The sequence below is a fragment of the Wyeomyia smithii genome, chromosome 2, assembly GCF_029784165.1.
Source record: "Wyeomyia smithii strain HCP4-BCI-WySm-NY-G18 chromosome 2, ASM2978416v1, whole genome shotgun sequence".
Classification (NCBI taxonomy): Eukaryota; Metazoa; Arthropoda; class Insecta; order Diptera; family Culicidae; genus Wyeomyia; species Wyeomyia smithii.
Genome location: NC_073695.1, coordinates 46,736,249 through 46,760,583, shown reverse-complemented (window position 1 = coordinate 46,760,583; position 24,335 = coordinate 46,736,249). Strand labels below are relative to the sequence as shown.

The 24,335-nt window shown below is 40.5% G+C and overlaps 1 protein-coding gene and 1 pseudogene across 13 annotated transcripts in view; both read left to right on the top strand.

Annotated features, from left to right (window-relative positions):
* The window catches only part of LOC129726208 (hippocampus abundant transcript 1 protein), a 71,028-nt gene that overhangs the window by 38,808 nt on the left and 7,885 nt on the right, over window positions 1-24,335 (top strand). For 8 of the 13 annotated variants that reach the window (XM_055682970.1, XM_055682965.1, XM_055682973.1 and 5 more), the window contains exons 2-4: window positions 7,468-8,555; window positions 8,617-9,437; window positions 10,157-10,252. In XM_055682970.1, coding sequence (XP_055538945.1) covers window positions 8,498-8,555; window positions 8,617-9,437; window positions 10,157-10,252 — 975 coding nt within the window. In that variant the 5' untranslated portion in view covers window positions 7,468-8,497. The remainder of the gene's footprint in view (window positions 1-7,467; window positions 8,556-8,616; window positions 9,438-10,156; window positions 10,253-24,335) is intronic. The other 5 variants (XM_055682968.1, XM_055682964.1, XM_055682963.1 and 2 more) reach the window with 3 other exon arrangements.
* LOC129726267 (U4 spliceosomal RNA) lies at window positions 22,497-22,579 on the top strand (annotated as a pseudogene).

The following is a 24,335-nucleotide window of genomic DNA, read 5'->3' as shown; positions in this document are numbered from 1 at the left end:
CGAAAGCAGAAACAACCGTATTCAAGAACTGACAGTATTGTTGTTTGGTATAACCTTAGAAGGTCTCCTGGGTGAGCACCCCACCAGGTTCCGGTAATCGTACGAAGAAAATCAATCCTCTGTTGGCATTTTCGTGTCAGATACCTAATATGACAAGCCCAGGTGCATTTAGAGTCGAACCAGACCCCGAGATATTTAGCGACTAAACCTGAGTGATCGTTTTACCCGTTAGTAGGAGCTGCAGCTGAGCTGGGTTATGCTTCCTAGAAAAAAACGACCAACTCAGTTTTCTCCGGAGAGAATTCGATACCCAGCTTAAGAGCCCATTCAGACAAATTGTCTAAGGTACCTTGCAATGGTCCTTGCAGATCGCTAGCCTCGCTACCAGAAATGGATACAACGCTATCGTCTGCAAGTTGCCTTAGCGTGCATGAATTTGCAAGACATTCATCGATGTCATTGACGTAAGAATTATATAAGAGAGGACTTAAACATGAGCCCTGGGGAAGGCCCATGTAACTAACTCGGGAAGTTGTCGAATCGCCATGTGAGAAATACATATGCTTTTCTGACAACAAATTGAGCAAAAAGTTATTCAAATTTGGTGAATGTCTCTGCGAATGAAGTTTCGCGCTTAAAACTTCTACAGAGACAGAATCAAAAGCCCCCTTAATATCCAAGAACGCAGAAACCATTTGCTCTTTTCGAGCAAATGCGAGTTGAATTTCAGTAGAAAGCAACGCTAGGCAATCGTTCGTCCCTTTGCCCCGGCGAAAGCCAAATTGAGTATCTGAAAGTAAACCGTTTGTTTCGACCCATTTGTCTAACCGTAAGAGGATCATTTTCTCCATTAATTTCCGGAGGCAAGAGAGCATCGCAATCGGCCTATATGAATTGTGATCAGAGGCAGGTTTCCCGGGTTTCCGAATAGCAATGACTTTTACCTCCCTCCAGTCATGCGGAACAATATTTAGCTCAAGAAACTTGTTGAACAAATTCAACAAGCGTCTTTTTGCAGAGTCGGGTAGATTCTTCAACAGGTTGAATTTTATTCTATCTAACCCTGGAGCCTTATTGTTGCACGACAGGAGAGCCATTGAAAATTCCAACATCGAAAATGGAGGCTCTTCCGTAGTTACTTTAAACGCGTCGCGAAAGGTTTTCTGTTCCGGTACAGAGTCCGGACAGACCTTTTTGGCAAAATCGAGTATCCAGCGATCTGAATACTCCTCACTCTCTTTCGAAACGTCACGGTTCCGCATGCGCCTGGCGGTATCCCAAAGAGTGCTCATCGCTGTTTCCCTCGTCAACGCGTTTACGAACCGCCGCCAGTACCCGCGTTTTTTCGCCTTTACTAAGCTCTTCATCTGCCTACCCAGTGCCTCGTACTTTCGAAGTAAGTTGACAGTGCCGTACTTCCGGTAGTCCTTATACGCCGAGGACCTTCGCGCGTACAGCTCAGAGCACTCTTTGTCCCACCATTTGTTGGGAGGGCGCTGTCTAATCGTTACCCCGGGTATCGGTTTCGTCTGAGCTTGAGTCGCGGCGTCGATTATCAAGCCAGCTAAGAACGCGTATTCTTCCTCCGGAGGAAGTGTCTCGTGAGTATTGATAGATTCCGCTATAAAAGACTCATAACGCTTCCAATCAATATTACGTGTAAGGTCGTAGGAAATATTGATTGGGTTCGGGGGAGTTGAACCATTACCAATTGATATAACGATTGGAAGATGATCACTACCGTGGGGATCGTTGTTTACTTTCCACTGGCAATCTAACGCTAGTGATGTTGAGCAGAGGGATAGGTCAAGCACGCTTTCACGTGCTGGGGGATTAGGTACACGTGTCGCTTCCCCAGTATTCAAAAGTGTCATATTGAAGTCGTCGATCAAGTTACAGATTAAAGAAGATCGGTTGTTGTCGTACAGCGACCCCCATAGCGAACAGTGAGAGTTAAAATCTCCCAAAATCAAAAAAGGTGCGGGAAGCAATTCTGCTATATGAAGGAGTTGCTTCTGTTCAATCCGCGCGGATGGGGGAATATATAACGAAACAAGGCAAAGGTCTTTTCCATTCATATTCGTTTGAATGGCAACAACTTCAATATCAAATAAAAAAAGACAGTAATACTAATAATAATAACAATAGAAATAATACTAATAATAATGATAATAATAATAATAATAACAATAATAATAATAATAATTATAATAATAATAATATTGATAGTAATAATATCAATAATGATAAAAATTCTAAAGTTAATACTTCACCGAACGTCTAAAGCAGGTATTAGACGAAGCGAATATTTGCTATTTTTGATACGATTTTTATTTGCACAAATTATAATCCGTACCAAAAATAGCAAATATTTGCTTCGTGTAATACCTGCTTAAGTCACGACCTCACGGCTGATAGTAGGAGCAATCGAGTGTCTCCGCAGAACAAACAATGACGATCCAGCTTCGCGTTGTGACACAGTGGCCTTGTAGATGCCACTTGTAGTTGACTTCCACTTGCTCGATCGTATGGTGGTCCGTGCTGCTAGCGGGGTAACAGCGGTGCGGGAGAATTATTCTTGCTGATCAGGAGAATTATTCTTGCTGATCAGCTGCGTATCAGATCACTGGCGGGGTAGCCTGCCCCTACCAGTGTGCAGAAGATGTTTCTGCCGATATACTCAGGCTATTGTTATCGCACAGCACAAGAACTAATCGACAAAAAAAAACACCCGTACGATAACTCGTGTATTGTTATTTTGCGAATCAAGCAGAGCTGAACAATTTGCGTCTAATCGAGACGAAAGCAAAACAACGAATGCACAGCTAGGTTTGCCGTGACCAATTTATTCCTCTTTTCCTTCATTTCGTTCCGGATTGAGCATAGAGCATAGGGGGTTTAATTTGAAAAAATACCTGCTTTTTTTATACTAATCGATGACCCCCCTTTCAGAAGGCACTACGTATTTTTTCTCGAATCTCTACGATTTTTCTTTGATTTTTAAATTGAAAAAATAGTTTTTTAAAATTTTTACTAACTGGCAAGTAGTGCACAGAGTGACACTTCTGCTGCTGGAAAATATAACCCTGGTAGGGCACAAAATGACATTAGAGCTCGTGTAAAGAAGTGGAAGCCTATTAGTCGGTTGATTACCCGCATCCGATTTATTAATATTTCCACTAGGATTTTTGCTAACTTTCAATGGGGACCATGTTTACAGATTTCTTATGTCTAAAGACATTTTTATGAAGTGTGAAGACATTTGGAAAATGACCTGACACCCCTGTGTCATGATTTCTTAATGGGAGGGTTTGTCCCCTGTGTCATGATTTCTTAATGGCAGGGTTTGTCTAAAAAGTCAGTGGAATATGTATTTTTTGACATTTCTTATTAAAAGAAAGAACAATATACATGCCCCTGAAATACCCTATTACAAAATTTACCTAGTTCACATTTATTTTTTTAATAATCTTTTAGAAAGGCTTAAAAATGTAAGATTGCTTTCAAATAAAAATCCTACAAATGGATATTTTATGAAAACAGGGCGGCTTCGGGTTTTTAATTTATTAAGATTACCAATCTTCATGAATGCACATTTTGACCTAGAACTACGTCACTAGGGAAGCTCCGCTACAGTGATCGATAATCGCTAAACGCTAAATTCATATTAGTAAAACTTTCGCTAATCGCTAACTCAATAATAAGTAGATCGTCATATGGCTATGTTTATTACTCATAAAAACAAACGGAAACAATTACTTTTGAGTGCTATTTACAATAAGATGCACAAAATTCACGAAACTGTGTTAATTAGTGTTATGGGAAAAAAGCGATGGTGTTATTTTTTCGCTCCCATGCATTTTTCATTTTTCTTATGGGTCCTATAACAACTGTGGAACTTTTCAGATCGATCGGTGGAAGTATATTTTTGCGCCAGATTGTTAAAGTTTCCATACGATTTTATATAAAAAAATCCCTTTTCAAAACTTATTCTCTAGAGATGTCCAGTTGCCTCCTAAAAATATATCAATACATGATATTTGTAGGAAATTTACCCGGAAAAAACTCTTCGGAAGACCGTAAGGCGCTACGATGTTTGTAGAAGAAGTTATTTCCCTCAAACTGATTGAATATCTGACGAACGGCTCACCATTGAATTTTTCTAGCAATACTGCTGCATCATGCTGCTGTTGCAAATTCAACCATGTGATGAGAAATGATATCGTGAAACTTTATCTTGGAGGCTTCTCCGAGAATACCATGAGCAGAAATTACACTTTCGAGCTTAATTCCACGCGAAATTATTTCTCATCCTTAGGTAAGTTTGCAATAGCAGTATGCTTTAGCAGTATTGCTGGAAAAATTCAATAGTGAGCCGTTCAATTAGTTTTGGGTGAATAACTTTTTCTACAAGCATCGTAGCGCTTAGCGGTCTACAGAAGAGTTTTTCCCAGGAAAATTTCCTACAAATATCATGTACCGATGTGATGTAAAGTGGATTTATTCTGAGACTCCTTACCAGTACTGCAAATTTTCGACACTGCAAACCAAAATGACAAAAACCACATTTTCACTGTCTCAAGTTGAAACGACCTTCAGCGTCAGCGGTGTCAATTTTCCATGAAAGTCCGGTCATTGAATGAAATGAAATGTCTGATTTGATATCGAAATTGTTTGATTTGAGCCAATTCATTACATGAAGTCGATGAACTTTATCAGCATCTACATTCTAAACCGCATAAACATCGCTCAAGCAGCACAGCTTGTGCGAAATCACAGAAATGCTGCTATCACTGTCAACTGATTGGAGCTGAAAGTCTCTTTCATTCTCAGCTCGTTCGTTGAAAGTTGGAATACAAAGGTTCAAATTTTAACTGAAATCCTTTCATGACAGTAAAGGTTTGCAGCGCACATTATACACAGACTTCGCAGCCAACTGTTAAAGTGTACAGGACCATTGCGGGGCTAGCGCTATGATCCTACTGACACTAACAGTCTCCCGAGCCGAGACTCGAACCTACGACGACTGGCTTGCTAGGCCAGCATGGTACCTCGAGACCAACTGGGAGGGTCAGGCTGCATCTCATCGTAAATACACTAAGGTCTTTTTTACTACTTTCCACATTCCGACTAAAGCATCATAATTTTTTTTCTACTTAGCGAAGAGACTTGAAGCTAATCTTGAAACGAAAATTGATGAAGTGATTCAAAAGTGTAAATTTAATCTAAAAGACTCCATGCGTGAAGATTTGTATTGATTTTTATCAAAAGTTTTTACCATCTCTTAAAAAAAACATGGAGAAAATAAAAAGGGCTACATTATTCTCCACAGCTCTCTTAGCCCACGGTTAGTGTTCGTATTATCTCATATTCATTCTTCGTACCTTGAGACTAACAGAAAGGCCATGAAATATGTTACTATTTTCAGCAATAAAAAAGTATTTAAATTTATTGGGTTATATGAGATTTTCTTGTGAAAAAAGTTTTTAATACTCTGATACCTAGACAGAATTTCTCATATTCATGGATGGATAATCAATTCACAATCTTGATTCTAAATAGTCATTTTACGACAAACCTCTTTAAATGACAGGGGCCACTCGTGGCTTTGAAACCAACCTGTTTAATTACAAATTTAGAAAATCATTGTTTGAGAAAGTAATGACAATAATGTCCGCGAAAACCCCAATTTATTCTCCTTGTTGCTATTGAAACATCCAGCTTTCAATTAGTCTGTCGCCCCCATGTGCAACGCACAGGTTGCACTTATGGACGCGTCGTCCCTGTAAAATGATAACAAAAATCCTGTGAAAACAAGGCAAAAAGCATTTTAATTAGGTACCTAAATCATTAATCTTTGCGATTGCTTTTCCAAATTTCTCATGTTGTTTTATTTGGAATGGAATTTTGTAACATTTTTCATTCCTAATACAACTGAAATATTGTGAAAATATATCACAAAATAATTTTAAAAAACTAATGCATTGAGGATTCTGAGTGAGAAAATGACGTACTAAAAACCTTGACCTTCTGGAACAACCTGAAAAATCAGGAAATTATATTATGATGTCGACTAGGAGTTCCTGAAGTTCAATACAACCAGAAGTTTCTGAGTTACAATACTTTATATGGAGCGCAAGCTAAATAGCTAGTTTAAGTTTAAAAATTTCCTAAACGTGCAAACTGCTCAATTATTCATCTTCCCGAAAAAAGAACTATGTACTTTATGGTGAGAACGGTGAACCGGCAGGGAATGGTTTTCATTGTAACCATAAAAAAAACATGGTATTTTTACTGTAAGCTTGCAAACGGTTTTTGTCATTACCATGTTTGAACAACGGTTTTTGTTGTAGAATCCCCATCGAAAATAATTCTACCATGAAAAACATTATCAGTGACTTCTAAATTCATGGAAAAAAGGCTCGAAAAAATGCTGTTTACACTTCCTTTTTTTTTGGTAAAAATGGAAAACAGTGTTTTTTACTGTTCTGAACAATAGTAGTTCGATGTAAAATTGATGTATTTACAACAAAAAAATATAGTTAAATTATGATATGACTATGCACAATAAGAGCAATATTGAAAGTTTTTCATTTTATTTTTTTCGGATGTGGTTTTCACCGCCAAATCTCCCCCTCACAATTTTGTTTATACTAGACTTTCAACAGCGATACCATGGATTCCAAAAAATCTTCAATCATGATTTTGTTTTCATGCATGTTGCCTGTATTCAAGTGACAACAACTAACTGAAAGAACGAAATTCATCAGAAAAACAGCCTGCAACATTACTGGAAGATTAGCGATTCCTTGATTTTCAACCTGTAGAACGCATGTTTGAGTAGCGAAATTGCTCGCTATTGCTAATGATGCAATGATAGAGAACTTTGATGTTAAAAGTTTTCCAACGAAATGATATTCAATTTAATGTTTTTGACTTAACTTGCGGATGTGTTCAACACCAAACAACGTAATATTTATTATTGGCCTCATCGTCAGTATAAGGGATTTCCCACTCAGCAGTGGTGAAAAACATTGACAATGAAAAGGAGGAGGAAGGCTATCGATCCTAACCAGAGTGGCAGCATCATCCAAGCTGGGGAAGGTTGCCTAGAAATAGCACTCTTTGTGTGTCCATTCAAGAAAGCAATCGCAGAGTCGAAGGACCATTGCACATCGTGTTTTACTAAAACTAGCCTCAGCCCAAGAGGGGTAAAGAAAAATGTAGGTCAAGGCTGTTGACGCAAAACGAAACTGATAAGCGCGATTGTTCTGATTTCAGACTCAGCGGGGATTCGTTCTTTATGGCCTGGGGTGTGAACTTATTTTGTTGTAAAATAAAACGCAGTATTCAAGACGGTTACGAGTTACGACTTTTCGTGGTTTCATCAGCACTACGATACCCATTGCTTCACTTCCATTTCTGGCATTATTGATGTTACACATTAAAGTACAAATATTATTTTAGAGACCAAATAGTGAGTGAGTGTTTCGTTCCTTAATCTAGCTAATTTAAAGAAGCAATGCATAAAGACTGTTCAACGAAACCTTTATAATCAATGTTTAGTGCCTGAGTGAAACGTACAGAAAACACAAGAAGAAATATTATTTGCCGTTGGTTAATACCTCTAGAAGCCAGCGGATCGACAATTTTTTACTAAAAACAAACAAACCAGAAAGCCATCCAATCACAAATGTAGCAATCACAGACAACTATTTTTGCAGCCGAATAAACAACAGAACAAATATTGGATAGATTCTTTTTCTACATTCTGAGCCGTTTCAATCTTAAAAGCAAAAAGGTTGAATAAATTGAAAGCTTCTAGACGACAGTATGGCAGCATAATTCTTGGCCAAGGTCTGGACGGACAATCAAAACGTGCGCAATCTGCATGTTCCCCGTTGGAGTAGTCTTGCAGCACGCCAACCGAGCTACATAAATAATGATAACGACAATGGAACAGTCGTAATGCAAAACACAGTAAATCACATGTTTGCTGACGTTGAGGACCCAGGATGCTTTTTTGTTGTAAGTTCATAATGCATTAGGCGACAGTGCAATATTTGCATATAAATTGTCTGTATACGCATGCCGCACAGTATCAACCGAGTGCAGTAGTCGAATTGAAGGGCCGTCCTGACTGATATTCGCGACGGAATGGAGTGAAAGTGGAATACATTAAAACCAACAAGCGAAGCACTCTTTATTGGAAAATTACGCGGAGATATTTTCTATATTTAGATATTCTGCCACAATTTAATAGAGCATATATCGCCAGCCTGTGCAACTGGTTGGCATACAAGAGTGTAGGGCGATAATATTCCGTACAGATCGGCCACGTTTCCAGCTATTCGCTTCAATGAGTTCCGTTAGACAGCTGTCATTATTGAGGTTGCGAAATGCAAAGACGCCGCTAGAAGCTGATGCTTTTAGAGCTAGGCATTCATGGCCCAAGAAGTAGGTGTGCAGAAATAGGTGAACCCTGAACGGTATCGAAATGGAGCACAATCTGCAACGTCAACCGTCCGGGGATGAGAGAATCCAGCGCCCGAAAGGTACGTTTGATTGGATTTTTTGAAATTTTTTTTTTCATTCCAACTGTGTCTTTTTACACAGGAGCTGTGGATCGGGGCAGCAGTGCATGTGATGACGAGATCTGTGATAGAAGCAACGTGGTTACCAGAAATGAATGCCTAGCAATCGATAGTGACTGTAGTAGTAGTCGTAGTAAATGTTCCTTATCGTACAATCAAGCCTCGAGCGTCGCATTGGGGTGCAGCAGCGACAGCAATGTGACGGCCGGATGTTCGATTGACAGTGAAGCCGGAAGCTGTAGCTCCGTGCCACGACTCGCACGTGGTGCCGACCCGGACGAGATTAGCAATTATCTAAGCATTAATAATAGTCGTAGCAGTAGTTGTTGTGATATTCCCGCGGAAACCTCGCCGATGATTGGTGCTGGCAGTAGAGGTAGCGAAGATGATCTGGAGCTTGGCACACATCGAAAAGTTTACCGAATGCAGCGGCAAGCTGCAAGACGGCGAGAAGAATCATCCGATTGTTGCGATATCGAAATCGATACTGGCGCTGAGGAGGAAGAGGAAGATGATGAATCGATGCTGACATCGATCAACTCGGCTGCCACTACAGCAACCGTAACATCTAACAAATCTCAGTTGAACGTTCTGGACATAACAAGCAGCAATCATGATGCTAGTGTTAATATTGTTGATAATCCTGTTAGTGATAGCAACGAAAACAGTACTAATAATGTTCTAGATGTCAGTGGGACCGCACAGACACAGCAGCATAGTAAAGTGACTACAACGCCTTCAAACATAAGCAATTGCAGTGGACTACCGAGTGTGACGGTGGTACAACTGAAGCAGAATCAGAATCTGGTCTACTTTCTCAGGGTGATCTTCAATCACTGCAAGGTTAATAATAATGTGTATTTTAAACCTTATCACACCATGAACATTTTCACTCTAATTACACCTTATACTTGCAAAGTTCGAAGGTTGAAGCCAACTTTGTCCTTTTAGTTTCATCTGCATCACGAAGGTCATACACACGCTAGCTTTCATGTCTTCTCTACCGCAGCAACAATGGCTAATTAATCTAACACGAGCTGGGTGCTGGGTTGGGTCAACTGTAATCAGAGAGCGAAACTTTCTCGCAAGGTCCTCGCTTTAGATTTGTATCTAGAACTGGACCGGGTTACAACTGATTCGATCACGCGCTACAATCCAATTAGGCTAATTATGAAAACCACTCGCTTTGTGTGGTGGCGAAAATGTGACCAATTTCCGGTGGTTTTAAACTTTGGCGGTTGGCATGCAGTTAATTTTCGTACTTTAAATTTTCATGTTGGTTCTGAATGACGCACATGGCGGAAGAATGCTAATTTTCAGTTGTAAGCTCTGTAACCGAGCCGAGGCGAATTTGGTTTGCATTTCGGGACGTGTGAATTTCCCGTGCGCACGAGCTTGTTGAAGCGTGCCTCGACCATTGGCATGGGAAATTATTATAATTATTATGGGATTACTGGGTGAATTCTGAAAACTGGCGATGCTTGTTTCTTTTTTTCCCTGAATAATGCGTTCGATAACAGTTATAATCGTAACTATATTGATTTGTCTTTATTTTTTCTCAGAGTTCTGGAATTGGAGAGCCCAGTGTGTACCATGCCTTAGTTGTGATATTTTTGGAGTTTTTCGCGTGGGGTCTGCTGACGATGCCCGTGATAAATGTAAGTATAGTTATATATTTTGAGATGTTGTATATTTTAATTAACTTTTTAATGTTGGGTCTGTTGAACAATACCATGTCATCCAGCGAAATTACTCGTTTAAGAGAAATGCAAATTTGTAGTTATTAGATTTCCAAGCAATAAATTAACTCGGGGAATACGCAATACGTTAAAGTTCTATTTGCAACCAAGGTTGCATATTCAATTTTAAGGTGCTTTTTCGCCGCGTGCCTATAGCTCGCTCCACAAGTACAATTTTGAGAAATAATGTATGACAAACTTGTAGTCCCTAAGTAGTACTACAAGTTTGTCGAATAGTGCAATGCTGTAACTCTTATACCTGAAGTGTGAGAGCCCATATTCAGTGCAATATCCAGCCAATATTCGCGGTGAATATTTTTATATGCTAATATTGGCTGAATATCCCACTGAATATTGGCTCTCACACTTAAGGCGCAAGAGTTAGAGCACTGCTTCCTTCGACAAACTTGTAGCGTTACTCATGGACTGCAAGTTTGTCGTACATCATATTTCAAAATTGTACTTGTGGAACGAGTTATCGGCACGCGGCCATTTGAATTGAATTGTCACTCCAAAATTGAATATGCAACCTTGTTTGCAACTTCAATTCAATGCGCGGAAAAGGAAAAGGCCTATGTTATGCAATTAATAGCACTCTTTAACGTATGGTAAAACCGGAAAATCTTGCTCGTAATACTAAAAATACCATTGAAACTCCTCGAGACCTTTACGACTAGACAGGCAGTTACAATCGGATAAGAATATTACAAAATAAAATTTGCTTACGAGCAATATGCAAAAATGTCAGACGAACTCCGAAAACTATTTATTTATAACAATTTCTCAGAATCGAAATGCAGCCAAAGAATAATCGAATTTGGAGGATAACTCAAAAACATTCACTCTTCGCAATTAAACAATTAAAAAAGAATAAGAATAATGTTTCTACAGAGTGGCCACTCTACCGGAAAAACGGAAAAAGCGAGAAAAAGACGGGAATTCCATACCAGCACTGGGGAAAAAACAGAAATTAGGCTTTACTACAGAAAAATCGTGCTTCTTTATGTCATCAACCGAGGAAATCAACGTGAAGAAACTTTGTCATTTTTACCTTTGTTATACTAAACAAAGGTTATAAAATCGGTCGAAAACGCAAAATAGATCCATGATCCGGAGGGCCGAATCGTATATACCATCTGACTCAGCTCGACGAACTGAGCAATGTCTGTTCGTGTGTATGTGTGTGTGTATATGTGTGTGTGTGTGTGTGTATGTATGTTGTCTGTATGTATGTGCCGCAAAATACTAACGCACCTTTCTTATAGAACGCAATATCCGATTTTGATGATCTTATACGCAAACGAAAGCTACTGTGGTCCCCCAGAATGCTACCAAGTGGATTTTCGATTAGTGGCTTAGATTTTAAAATATTGATCAAAGAGTATTTTTTATATGAGACATTTAACTTTTGAGGCAAAACTAATGGCACGGAGAGCCATGTATTGTATACATTCACTCAGATCGACGAATTGAACAATATCTGTATGTTTGTGTATGTGTGCCTGTACGTATGTATGTGTAAATATGTTGTTTATATGTGTAGTATATCAGAATCGACCCAAAAAAGAAAAATAACAAAAAAAAAACACTCTTTTCAGAACGCTTATTCCGATTTTGATGTTCGCATGCTCAAATGGAAGCCCCAGAGCTCTTTGAAAATCATGCTGAGTGCGATCTTTTATTGATTGCTTGAACTGTAGAGTTATGACCAAAGTATATTTTAGACATGGGATATTTTACTTTCTGGAGAATTTTTCTTTCTCACTGCTCTTTCTTTTTTTCGTATTGCTATTTATTTCTCAAAGGAAATCAACAATCATCGACAACTTTTCATAATTTTTACACTTTTCGTAGTGTGTCTTAAATTACACTTTAGCTTTTTCTTGAAAATTTGAACCAGATTTCAGAAGAAACTGTAATGCTTATTTACTTAGCTCCTTTTCTCGCTTTCGTCCTCACTTCTTGTGAAATATATACTAAATTGAACTTTGAACCTAGATCTGCGAAGAGTAAGAAACATTTATAGCTTTCGGGAGCCAAGCCATTATAGTAAAATTTGACCCCACAGTGTGCAAATGTAAAACAATTAGCGATGCAGATATTTTGAAAAGCTTTACCAAAGATGTATAGACCTATTTACGGACGAATGTGTTAGTGCCACCCGTTAAGAAAAACACAAATGTATCGCTGTTTTGTTTAAAATGCTAAATTTTGAACAGCTGGAAAATTTTCCAGGTGAACACTTATGTTATTTTATGTTTTAAATTTGTGACCAGGAATCTGAAGTAGCTGGTGAACGTAATCGGCAAATAAGGAAAAAGTGTTGAAGCAACTCTACATGGCTATACACGTTTGCTAGTGTGCGCAGGTGAAAAGTCACTTATCTCTATGAATGATACAATATGCTCATGTAAGATATAAATATTGCATATTGTATCATTCATTAATTTAAGACTAAGTGCAAACAGAGTATCCAGGTTATTCCACTTCTCGTTATCGCAGCAAGATTTAAAAAGACTTTATTTCGGATTTTTTCATACAGCCTAGGCCTTCGAAAATAATAATGATCTCGCTTATACTCTGGTATTCCAAAATTCTCAAAGATTGTGAAGAACCTTCATTTTCAGATAATGCATTTGAGATAGAATTAAATTGACAACTGTCATCAATAGCTATATTTTTTCCTGTATAATTCTAATCTATATTCCGAGAGCAGGTTTGTAGAAGTTTGCTTAAATTCTTAATAAAACTTGATGCTGATTCATAAATCTAGGTCCTACGATTTCTGAAAATAAAGCGAATAAGTAGAACAGCATCAAACTAACATACATGTTTGCTGTTCTAGTGTGAAATCAGCATCATTGTAATCTATCACTTCTTCCCCATGTTCGATTATTTAAAAAAAAAATTAATTGCTTCTACTGGCATTTAAAAATTGGTTTGTGATCGAAAAAATGAGACTCATGTACTCCAGTGATAACATTCATATTATTTGCGAAAACCACGTCAAGCTTTAACTCAATGATCTTCTTTGGTTAACTCTCTGAAAACTATCTTTAAAATTCATTTCATTCATTATTATAAAGTAATAGTTAGTATAACAAAGGTTTCTACACCACTAGGTGGATTAATTCAGGTTTTTTTTGTATGATGACCTAATTGGTTCTACTGGTTGTGGAAAAGCTGGTTATTGATTTCAGCCGAAGTCGTCATTGGACTCGCAGCAAGAGCGGCGTTGAATGAAATCTCGCTCGGTCAGCCGGATAAAGCTTGATTTATTTAATATTTGGTCGCACGAAATAAGACATATCTTCGTCAAAAAAGCATGTAGAAAAACTCTTGAGATATCATTTTGCACCAATTTATTGACCTTCAAAGGGAAAGTACAGAAAAAATTATTCGACTGAGTTTCGGATGAATTCACGCATTTTTTATTTTATACCGCCCATCATCTTCTGCACAGTGGAACTATCAACTGGATCCGACATTTTCTTCTACCACCTAAAATGTATTTCGTGCAGCTCCCAGGACAAAAATTTTATAAGTCCAAGCCCAAAAGTGATGTCGCCAAGCGGTTTGAATCCGTGTTCAGGTGCCTAATACACAAAAAAAATATCGGGTTTGTTGACAAGTTCGCTCGGAAGGTGATGGTGGCAAGGGATCTGCAGCTGTGGCAAAAAAATCAAGGTTTTCATCAGCGAATCAACCATGATTGGCCAGGTGTACAAGGAACAGTGCCTCCAGAAGCGGATTTTGCCGTTCATTCAATCACATTACCGTCCAATTGAAAAATATTGGGTGATAATCAAGAGCAAGTTCATGAAACGTGGCAGAACCAGCTGATTTACATAGTTGGTGTAAAAAACGGCTGATCGAGTTGACAGTTCTAAAGGTAAATAAATTTCCTGCAAAAGGATATCTCAAGATTTTTTCTATGTGTTTTTTTGACGAAGATATGTCTCTTTTTGTGCGACCAAGTATTAAATGGATCAAGCTTTGAGAGGTTATATACCTTTTTAATTTTCAAAAAATCGAAAAAAAATTTATTACATTATCTTGAACTACAACATCTTAAAACAATTTTACAAATTTTCATAAAGATCTGAGCAATAGGGAGAAAGTAAGAGCGATTTGCAACACGCCTCGCTACGGCCGCATAAGCTAAACTTGAAATTTTAAACGCGATTATCTCGGAATAGTGTTTTTCGAAAAATGACTTTGCCGTGCTCCTGATTGCGAGAAAACTACTGAACCGATTTCCTTCATCTCTTTTTGAAAATTTTCCTTAATCAATTCGCCGGTCCTTGAACGATCGCTTTTTGAAACATACAGTTACATTTTGCCGCAAAAAATTTTTAATGCAAGTTTTAGCGCTCAAAACGTGCATTTTTTGAGAAAAACGTTCCCGTTTGCACTGAAAACAAAATACTCATAAAAGCGATCGTTCAAGGACACGGCACACTTCTAAACTAATGAAATAATATGAGTTTTTTTAATTCAGTTGACCCGCTGAGTCTCTATCAGGATGGCGGCAAGCCTCTGCAAAAAAAAAAGCGTTTCGGGGAAACGGCCATTACCTCAGTAATAATTGCTAATGCATCGACCATCTCCGATTTCGACCAAAATTTGTGAGTTGATGTATTTTGGCCGAAACTTATAAATACAAAGTGTTGTACTGATTGGTGGACCCCTCGGCCAATAATAGTGCAACTGCCTCCACTTTTTGCGATTTTAGCAAAACACCTTTTTTATTTGCGAATATCTCGGGACCCTGAAGAGCTACAGGTGATATTGACATATCATTTTGAAGGGTTTTAGATGTAAAATCGAACTACGTAGTCAATTTTTTTCTGCAGTGTTGCCAACATGGCATTTTTTCTATTTAAAACTTATTTTGCAATTTCCTCGAATTGCCTTCGATTTTGATTTTGACTACGCCAATGTGTTTAGCAGACGATTTTACATAAGAATCACTTATCAATAAAAAACAAAATGTAGCGTTCCAGAGATACAGCATTTTCAAAATTGCAAGATTTTGGAATTTCTCTACACACGAAAGCGCTTCTACATAAATTGCCGCAATCTTAATGGTATCCAAGCAGGCGTTTGTGTAATCGAAAAGATGTTACTTAGAGGAACATCTGTTAATGATGTAACTCAAAAAATCCTTTTCTAGAATCATCTTTGCGAAAGGTTTTTTTTCCTGTAGGAGCCTTATAACCACTGCTACCATTAGTTATATATATTGTGGTGTACTCCGCGTTACGAAAGGTTAAAGGTTACGCTCCCTCTCTCCAAATTTCGTCACAAAACTGCTATTCGTTGCATGTTCGAGTTCCGGGTCGGGAGAAGACTGTTATTATCAGTAGGATCATAACACTAACCTCACAATTGTCCTGTACACTAAACAGTTGGCTGTAAAGCCTGTGTCAAATAAACAGAAAAAAACCACCTCCGCTCTAATTCTGCGTAAGAAGAAGAAGAAGAACATAGGCAGACGAATGTAATGATAGGCTTACTTGCTTTATGATGTGCTATGTTATGAGCAAATTAAGATATTCGGTTTTTTTTTCAATCAACGTTTATTTGAACGGCACGGCATCTTAAAAACTAAAGACAAATTTTTTATCCTCGACTACGAGTTGAAATTAAATCTAAGTTTAAAACTAAAACGCGTTTTAAAATTGGTGATTTGTTGTTGGGGCGTCATGATGTTCTTCAAACAGCCAAAAACAATGAGCAGCTTATTTGTTATTTTCTGCTAAATCAAGAAACGTACTGGAAAATGGACTTCCTCGGGCCTCTAGTTGCTAGTATCGTGCGGGGTCTAGTTGCTGGTTCTGGATCGGGGGTCCAAACGTGTACTTGCGGTTAAGTTGGATGTAGGCGGAAAGGAGTGGGGCTAGACTGGTGCATGGATGGATTTCAGGAAAATGTATATGGAGGACATGTAGAGAAGGTCAAGGCTCGCCAAGATATCACGAACAGGAACAGCCGGCTGTCTACCCTCGGCCTGCAGGGAAGCTATTAATTTAGACCTTGCGCCACGGTGTTCAGGGCAAGACCAAACCACATGCTCTATGTCGTGATAACCTTCACCACCGGCACAGATATCACCTTCCCCGAATACGACGGAGATGCGCGTCAAATCCATAGTGATTGGACGTAAGCCGAGACATCATGCAAATGAAGTCTCGACCTACATCCAGTCGCTTGAACCACGGGTTCGTCGATACCTTGGGGATAATGGAATGTAACCACCTTCCCAGTTCCCCCTTGGTCCAAGAATTTTGCCAACTGATGATCGTATTCTGACAATTGGTCTTTCATAAATTTCGCCGTTTGCTGCGCCCACCTTAGCCAAGGAGTCCGCTTTCTCATTGCCCGGTATCGAGCAGTGAGAAGGGACCCACGCTAAGGTAATCTGAAACGATTTTCGGATAAAGCATTCAGATGGTCCCGTATTTTCCCCAGGAAATACGGAGAGTGCTTAACATCTTTCATCGATCGGAGAGCCTCAATGGAACTGAGATTGTCCGTAAAGATGAAATAATGGTCCGTGGGCATTTTTTCGATAATCCCTAGGGTGTACTGAATTGCAGCTAAATCTGCGACGTAAACAGAAGCAGGATTATCGATTTATGGGAGACGGCTAAATTGTTATTGAAGATACCGAAGCCAGTGGACCCATCGAGAAGTGATCCGTCAGTGTAGAACATATTGTCGCAGTTGATGTTTCGATATTTATTGGAAAATATTTTAGGGATCTGCTGCACGCGTAAATGATCCGGGATTCCACGAGTTTCTTCTATCATGGATGTATCGAAAAACACAGTAGAATCAGAAGTATTTGATAAGTTGACACGATTTGGAATATTCGAAGAAGGGTTAATATTTTGTGACATGTGATTGAAATACAATGTCATAAAACGGGTTTGAGAATTAAGTTCGATTAACCTTTCAAAATTTTTAATCACAGGACGGTTCAAGACCTCACATTTGATAAGAATACGAGAAGACAGACTCCAGAAGCGGTTTTTCAATGGTAGAACACCAGCTAAGACCTCCAAACTCATCGTATGGGTCGATTGCATGCAACCTAAGGCGATACGCAAACAACGATATTGTATTCGCTCCAGTTTGATCAAATGTGTGTTTGCTGTGGAGCGGAAGCACCCGTACTCAATTACAGACAATATCGTTGTTTGATAAAGCCTTATAAGGTCTCCCGGGTGTGCTCCCCACCATGATCCGGTTATTGTACGAAGAAAATTAACTCTTTGTTGGCATTTTTTCATCAGATACCTAATGTGACAACCCCATGTGCCTTTAGAGTCGAACCAGACACCAAGATATTTGTGTACCAAAACCTGAGAAATCGTTTTACCCATTAATTGTGTTTGAAGCTGAGCAGGTTCATGCTTCCTAGAGAAAACTACTATCTCAGTCTTCTCCGGAGAGAATTCGATACCTAGCTGTAAAGCCCAAGCAGACAAATTGTCCAAGGTATCTTGCAATGATCCTTGCAAATCGGCAGCTTTGGCTCTTGTAACAAAAACCACGCTGTCGTCTGCAAGTTGTCTTATCGTGCATGAATTTGCCAGGCATTCGTCGATGTCATTTACATAAAAATTGTAAAGAAGGGGGCTTAAACACGAGCCCTGGGGAAGACCCATGTAGCTAATTCGAAAAGTTGCCAAATCGCCATGCGTAAAATGCATGTGCTTTTCGGACAACAAATTGTGCAAAAAATTGTTTAAAATTGGAGAAAACCTTGTCGGTGAAGTTTACCCGAAAGAATGTCAATTGAAACGGAATCAAAAGCCCCCTTAATGTCCAAGAACGCAGACGCCATTTGTTCTTTGCGAGCATACGCCAGCTGAATATCTGTTGAAAGCAACGCAAGACAATCATTCGTCCCTTTGGCACGGCGGAAGCCAAATTGAGTATCTGATAGTAGACCATTTGATTCGACCCAGTGGTCTAAACGACGGAGTATCATTTTTTCCATCAATTTCCGGATACAGGATAGCATTGCAATCGGCCTATAAGAGTTGTGATCAGAAGCTGGTTTTCCCGGTTTTTGGATGGCGATCACCTTCACTTGCCTCCAATCCTGCGGTACAATGTTTTGCTCCAGGAACTTATTGAACAAGTTCAACAAGCGCCTCTTGGCATTGCCGGGTAGATTCTTCAACAAGTTGAATTTGATTCTATTTAACCCAGGCGCGTTATTGTTACAGGACAGGAGGGCAACTGAAAATTCTGCCATCGTAAAAGGTGATTCTATCGCGTCGTGGCCCGGAGACGCATCGCGAACAATATTTTGCTCAGGAACAGAGTCCGGACATACTTTCCTGGCAAAATCAAATATCCACCGACTTGAAGACTCCTCGCTTTCGTTGACCGTTATACGATTTCGCATTCTTCGGGCTGTGTTCCAAAGAGTGCTCATCGATGTCTCCCTCGACGTCTCGTTCACGAACCGACGCCAATATCCGCGTTTATTTGCTTTAGCCAAGCTTTTAAGCTTGGTATCCAGCTCCAAATACCGTATATAGTCGCCAGGTATACCTCCCTTCTGGAAGGCCAAAAACGCGTCGGAGCTTTGCGTGTAGACATCGGAGCACTCTTTGTCCCACCACGGAGTAGGAGGCCGTTCTTCGATTGTTACGCCTGGATATTTTTTCGTTTGGGCTTGTAACGCGGCGTCGAGAATCAAGCCCGCGAGGAGGTTGTATTCTTCAAGTGGTGAATGATGTTGAATCGACTCGACAGCTTCTGAAACCTTTTCCTCGTATAACTTCCAATCGATATTCCGTGTGAGGTCATACTGAATATCAATTGGTCGCGTGCGAGTTGACCTGTTAGTAATTGAAATTAGAATTGGCAAATGGTCGCTACCGTGGGGATCGAGGATTACCTTCCATATGCAATCCAACCGTAGCGACGTCGAACATAAAGATAGATCCAAAGCGCTTGGGCGCGCTGGAGGTTTCGGGACACGTGTCATTTCACCGTTGTTTAAAATTGTCATGTCGAAGTCATCGCAAAGGTTATAGATCAAAGAGGAGCGGTTATCATTGTAAGGGGAACCTCAAGCCACGCCATGAGAGTAAAAATCTCCCAAAATCAAACGTGGCGAGGGGAGAAGTTCTATTAAATCAAAGAGCAGCCGTTGCCCAACCTGTGCTCTGAGGGGAATATATATTGAGGCAATACAAAGCTCTTTACCTTGTATTGTCATTTGACATGCGACGACTTCGATACCTGGAATCGAGGGGAGGTTAGTACGATAGAAAGAATAGCACTTCCTAATCCCTAGAAGTACTCCTCCATATGAGGTGTCTCGGCGAATTATATTAAAATCATGGAAGTTAAGATCAGTATTCGAAGTAAGCCGAGTTTCGCAAAGGGAAAATGCATCGCATTTGTTTTTATTTATCAAAACTTTGAATGAATCGATTTTTGGTAAAATACTTCTGCAATTCCACTGTAAAACAGAGATAGAATCCTTCAAATTAGCAGATGAATTAGCCATCGAAGGATACGATCGCTGCAAGGAGGGGCCATTGGGCAGTCAACTGCTTCAGAAATGATCTAACTGTTGGGAGGAACGCTTTAAAAGAATTTTAATTGGATCAGGTATATTGAAGTTTTCAAAAATCCAGTCCACAATATCTGAAAATTTCACCAATCCATTATTTGATTTATCAACTGGATGTGCAAAAGGAACAACTGGGGTTTTAGATGTTCCTGGAAGTGCTGGGAACTTCTTCTGAGACTTTAAATTTCCGAGCCCAGGAGGAATTTGCTTCGGTTTTTCCTTAACACTTTTTGTAGTGATTGTATTTTTCATTTCACTTTGAGAAATCCTAGGACCTTTGCTGGGAAGCTTAGGAGAAGAAAGATTTTTCCTCTTTCTAGACTCCCCAGGTTTTACATAGGATGTTTCCGCTAGTGAATCGTCCGAATCGGTTTCATCAGAGGACAAGAGATCAAAGGGGTTTGAAGTAAAGGGAGAGGTGGTCGCGGTCTTTTTAAGCATGTCTGCGTAAGAACGCTTCGAACGCTCCTTGAGTGACCGCTTGATTTTATCCCTGCGCTGCATGTACACCGCGCATATGGAGAGCTCATGCTGATTTTCCCCGCAGTGAATACATTTTTCAGCATTTACTCTGCAGGTAGCCACAGCATGGGTCTCTCCTCACTTGCCGCACCGTGCCTTATTGCAGCAGTAGGCCGCAGTGTGGCCTAACTGCTTACAATTAGTGCAATTCATTACGCGGGGAACATACAGGCGCACAGGTAGACGCACCCGGTGGATCGACACGTGACTGGGCAGTGCAGACCCGGCGAACGTAACCCGAAACGAGTCTGACGGGGTGTACACTTTTTTGCCGTCGACGAGCGACACTGACCACAGTTGCTTACAATCAATGATCTATACATCGGGGCATGCGGCGTTCCTAAAGCAACCGATTCCGCTTTCCAGTATACACTTAACCGACAGACCCGAATCGGTCACGACGCCGTCGATCTCCACGTCGCGAGCGGGTACATATACGCGGTACTCTCGAGTAAAGAGCTCGGAGCAGGCTATATCGTTGGCCTGTTTCCGGTCATTGACCACAACACGGAGCTTGTTTGGTCTGACCTTTAAAATTTCAGTCACGGCCTTGAAACGTGACGTCAGGTCTTTTGAAATCTGCAAAATATTCAACGATTTCGACTTCGGCCCTGCTTTTGGCCTAAAGTACACAAAAAACCGGCTGCCCGCCGCTCCGCCTGGATAAAGCCTGGGGCGTGGGGTGACTGGAACAGGGTCAGAAGAGGATTGATCAGGAGGGACAGGGTCGATGGGGTTTGGGGACGGAGGATCGGGGGGTAAGGGATCTACATCCATTGCGCTTAGGTAAGCGCAATAGGTCCGACAAAAAGCACGTACCTCTTTCTTAGCGTTTTCCCAACTATGCTCGAGTTGTCTTCGACAGCACAATCACCAGATCACAGCCACACGCAGCAACACAGCCAAACAGCAGCAAGTAGTGATGAACAGCAGCACAGGAAATCAAAGGCCCTGAGCGCGGGTTATAACACAAATCAGGATTCAGGACAAATGCAGGATGAATCGGGAAAACGATGCCAGTTAAGTAATATTTTATCCGAGTTAAATTCCTCTAAAAAAAAACGCGGACTCGAAAAATGACGTCTATTCGCAACGCACACGTCTACTTCGATGAAGATATTCGGTTATCATAAAATATTTTGGATGCGTTCGGAGATTTGTTTGAAAACAACATGTGGTCTTGAATGTAAACATGCAAAATTATGAAATGAAATTTGAAATCAGCATTTTTTTCATGTTATTAACAATGCCACAAGTTGGTTTCAAAATTCGAATGATAGACAAAGGTGTAGGTACATTTAACAAAAAACAGTTTGAATTTTAATACAAAAAGTGTAACCAACACGTCTCTGTAACCTTTCGCGAAGATGATTCTAGAAACAGAGCATCTTTTCGATTACACAAACGCCTGCTTGGATACCATTAAGTTAGCGGCAATTTATGTAGAAGCGCTTTCGTGTGTAGAGAAATTTCAAAATCTTGCAATTTTGAAAATGCTGTATCTCTGGAACGCTACATTTTGTTTTTTGTTGATAAGTGATTCTTATGTAAAATCGTCTGCTAAACACATTGGCGTAGTCAAAATCAAAATCGAAGGCAATTCGAGGAAATTGCAAAATAAGATTTAAATAGAAAAAAAATGCAATGTTGGCAACACTGCAGAAGAAATTGACTACGTAGTTCGATTCTACATCTAAAACCCTTTAAAATGATATGTCAATATCACCTATAGCTCTTCAGGGTCCAGAGATATTCACAAATTAAAAAAGGTGTTTTGCTAAAATCGCAAAAAGCGGTCGCCGAGGGGTCCACCAATCAGTACAACACTTTGTATTTATAAGTTTCTGCCCAGAATGCATTGACTCACAAATTTTGGTCGAAATCGGAGATGGTCGATGCATTTCCTCGGACAATTGACATGGAATGACCCATATGCCAGAAGGGATGGTGAAGGCAAATTACGGAAAAAAAATAAAATTCTGGATAATCGAGTCTCCGGATAATCGAGTCCGACCTGTACTTGAATGTTTCAGGAGCTTTGCGCAAGTGACGATATTGTAACCAATGAGGTACAACCGAGGTGCGATTATTGCTAGTTGAAAGCTAATGAAATATGATAAAATACGATGTATAGACCGTTCCAATAATTATAAATACACTTACGATCAACCATCATTTCAAATAACGTGCAGTATTCAACCAAACGTTTGCTGCGTCCTGTTGTTTACATCGAAAAGAAACAGATGCTGTCATTTTTTCTAACATTTAGTGCGAAATTTTGAAAATGCGTGGTCTTTCTCCCGAGCAAAGAAAGCGAATTGTGCACAAATGGGGCACCGTGAGTGGTCTTTCTATAAGAAAATTAGCCAGAGAAAAAGGTATAAGTGTCGGAGCAGTTCAAACCGCATTGCGGAAGTATTGTGAAGAGTGCACATTTACTGATGCCCCAAGACGCGGTAGAAAACCCGGGCCTGTTGATCCCACAATGGAGAAAAAGGTTAAGGAATACTACAAGCGGCATCCTTCAGTATCAGTACGAGATGTGGCGAGGAAGCTTGGAACCTCGGCGAGTAACGTTATGCGTGCCAAGGGAAGAATGGGTCTGCAGACCCGTCGGAAGCAGAAGTAGCCAAACTTACTTTACTTTACTTTTTTGGCTAACGGACCGCTCAGCGGTCCAGGGCCGAACGAATTAGAGATGTCCATCTTCTTCTGTCTTGAGCAGCCGTTCTCCAGTCTCCCCGTACACCAGCAGATCGTGCATCTTCTTCCACCGCGCACATCCACCGCGTGCGAGGCCTACCACGGAGTCGACGGCCTCTTCCTGGTTCTCTACTGAAGATAGTTTTGGCGGCTCTCTCGTCAGGCATCCTGGCTACATGTCCAGCCCACTGCAGACAGCCCCGCTGTATTACCTTCACTATATCAGCATGTTTGTATACCTGGTACAACTCGTGATTTATGCGTCTGCGCCACACTCCGTCTTCCAGTTTACCGCCAAGTATCGATCGCAGAATTTTACGCTCAAAAACTCCGAGCACTCGTCGATCAACTTCCTTCAGCGTCCATGCTTCATGTCCGTAAAGGGCTACCGGGAGTATCAGCGTCCTATACAGCGCTAGTTTTGTGCGAGTTTGCAAACTACGGGACCTTAGCTGGTTACGCAGTCCGTAGAAAGCCCTGTTCGCAGCTGCAACTCGTTGTTTCACTTCACGGCTCATATCGTTGTCACATGTCACAAGCGTACCAAGATAAACGAATTCGTCAACCACTTCAAATCGTTCCCCATCTATCTCCACCTCAGCACCAACACCACGGGGACTCCCACGCTCTCTGCCAGCTACCATGTACTTCGTTTTGGCAGAGTTAATGACAAATCCCAATCTCGCTGCTTCTCTCTTAAAAGGTACGAAGGCCTCCTCCACGGCCTTACGGTTGATACCGATGATATCGACGTCGTCCGCAAAGCCAAGAAGCATGTGAGATTTTGTGATGATCGTACCGTTTCTTTCAACGTTTGCTCTTCGTACTGCACCCTCAAGAGCGATGTTAAACAGTAGGTTGGAGAGCGCATCCCCCTGCTTCAGTCCATCCAACGTTACGAACGCGGCTGATGTCTCGCCAGCTATCCGCACGCACGATTTTGATCCCTCCAGTGTCATACGACTCAGCTTTATTAGTTTCGCAGGGAAACCGTGTTCCAGCATGATCTGCCACAGCTCGTTTCTTTTCACTGAGTCGTATGCCGCCCTGAAGTCCACAAAAAGATGGTGAGTCGATAAGTTGTACTCCCGGAACTTATCGAGGATCTGTCGCAGAGTGAAAATTTGATCCGTCGTGGAACGCCCTTGTCGGAAACCAGCCTGGTATTAG